The 878-nt window shown below is 69.0% G+C and overlaps 1 protein-coding gene across 1 annotated transcript in view; it reads left to right on the top strand.

Moving 5' to 3' along the window:
* The window catches only part of EZH1 (enhancer of zeste 1 polycomb repressive complex 2 subunit), a 12,323-nt gene that overhangs the window by 6,459 nt on the left and 4,986 nt on the right, over positions 1–878 (top strand). The window contains exons 9-10 of the mRNA XM_009895125.1: positions 11–59; positions 771–874. Of these exons, the coding sequence (XP_009893427.1) occupies positions 11–59; positions 771–874 (153 nt within the window). The remainder of the gene's footprint in view (positions 1–10; positions 60–770; positions 875–878) is intronic.

Below are 878 nucleotides of genomic sequence, written 5' to 3'. Positions count from 1 at the left end.
CACGGGGGAGGGCGACAGCGACCGAGACACGGGCAACGAGTGGGCCTCCAGCTCCTCGGGTACGATGCCAGCCCAGAGACCCCCTCTCCTGCGGCGGTACGAGCAGTAAGGACGGGTGGCACCTCGCAGCGGGGGCTCTCCCTGGCTCGCCGCTGCGGAGTTTGGAGTTTGGCAAACGGTGTTTCCAGCCGGGCTTAAACAAACATGAGGGACACCGGGTCCTGCCCGCGCTGCTGTGGGGTGCGCTGTGCTGCCCCAGGGAGGAGGAATGGTGCCAGCAAAGCGAGAGCTTTGCTGGGACCTGCGAAGCCAAGAGCCCTCGGCTCCGTGCGCTGTGCCTGGCGGTGCCGAGGAAGGTGTCCCAGCAGGGCAGCGCCCGTCGGTGTGCTTGTCCCCACCACGGCACAGAGCGATGGCTGCGGAGCTGTCGAGGTGGGGGGCTTGTCTGCGGACCTGCAGGGGCGAGTGCTTTCTTGGGGCCAGAGGGAAGGGAGCGGCTTCTTCGTCCTCGGGCCTCTCTGGCGCTGCTGCGCTGGTCAGGGGGCTCTGTCCTGTGCCAGCCCTGCGGGGGGAGGGTGGCATGGTGGTTCTGGTGCTGCCTTGCTGCGAGGGGCCGGTGCCACCGTCCCAGCCGACACCGGTGCTGAGGGCTGCCGGGAGGTGCCGGTGCCGGTGCAAGGGCACGGCTGGGGGCTGCTGCCCTGGGGAGCTGTGCGGCAAGGACGCGTTCTCCCATGCTGTGTTTGCCTGACATCTGCCTTTCCCGCCAGAGGCCAACTCCCGCTGCCAGACCCCCACCAAGCAGAAGCTGAGCCCGGCCTCCTCCCAGCTCTTCGCGGTGGAGACGCCGCAGGAGCCCGTGGAGTGGACGGGAGCTG

Source organism: Charadrius vociferus, unplaced genomic scaffold, assembly GCF_000708025.1.
Source record: "Charadrius vociferus isolate BGI_N301 unplaced genomic scaffold, ASM70802v2 scaffold730, whole genome shotgun sequence".
In the NCBI taxonomy this organism is placed as follows: Eukaryota; Metazoa; Chordata; class Aves; order Charadriiformes; family Charadriidae; genus Charadrius; species Charadrius vociferus.
Note: the sequence above shows the minus strand (reverse complement) of the source record. Positions and strands in the feature narration are given on the sequence as shown.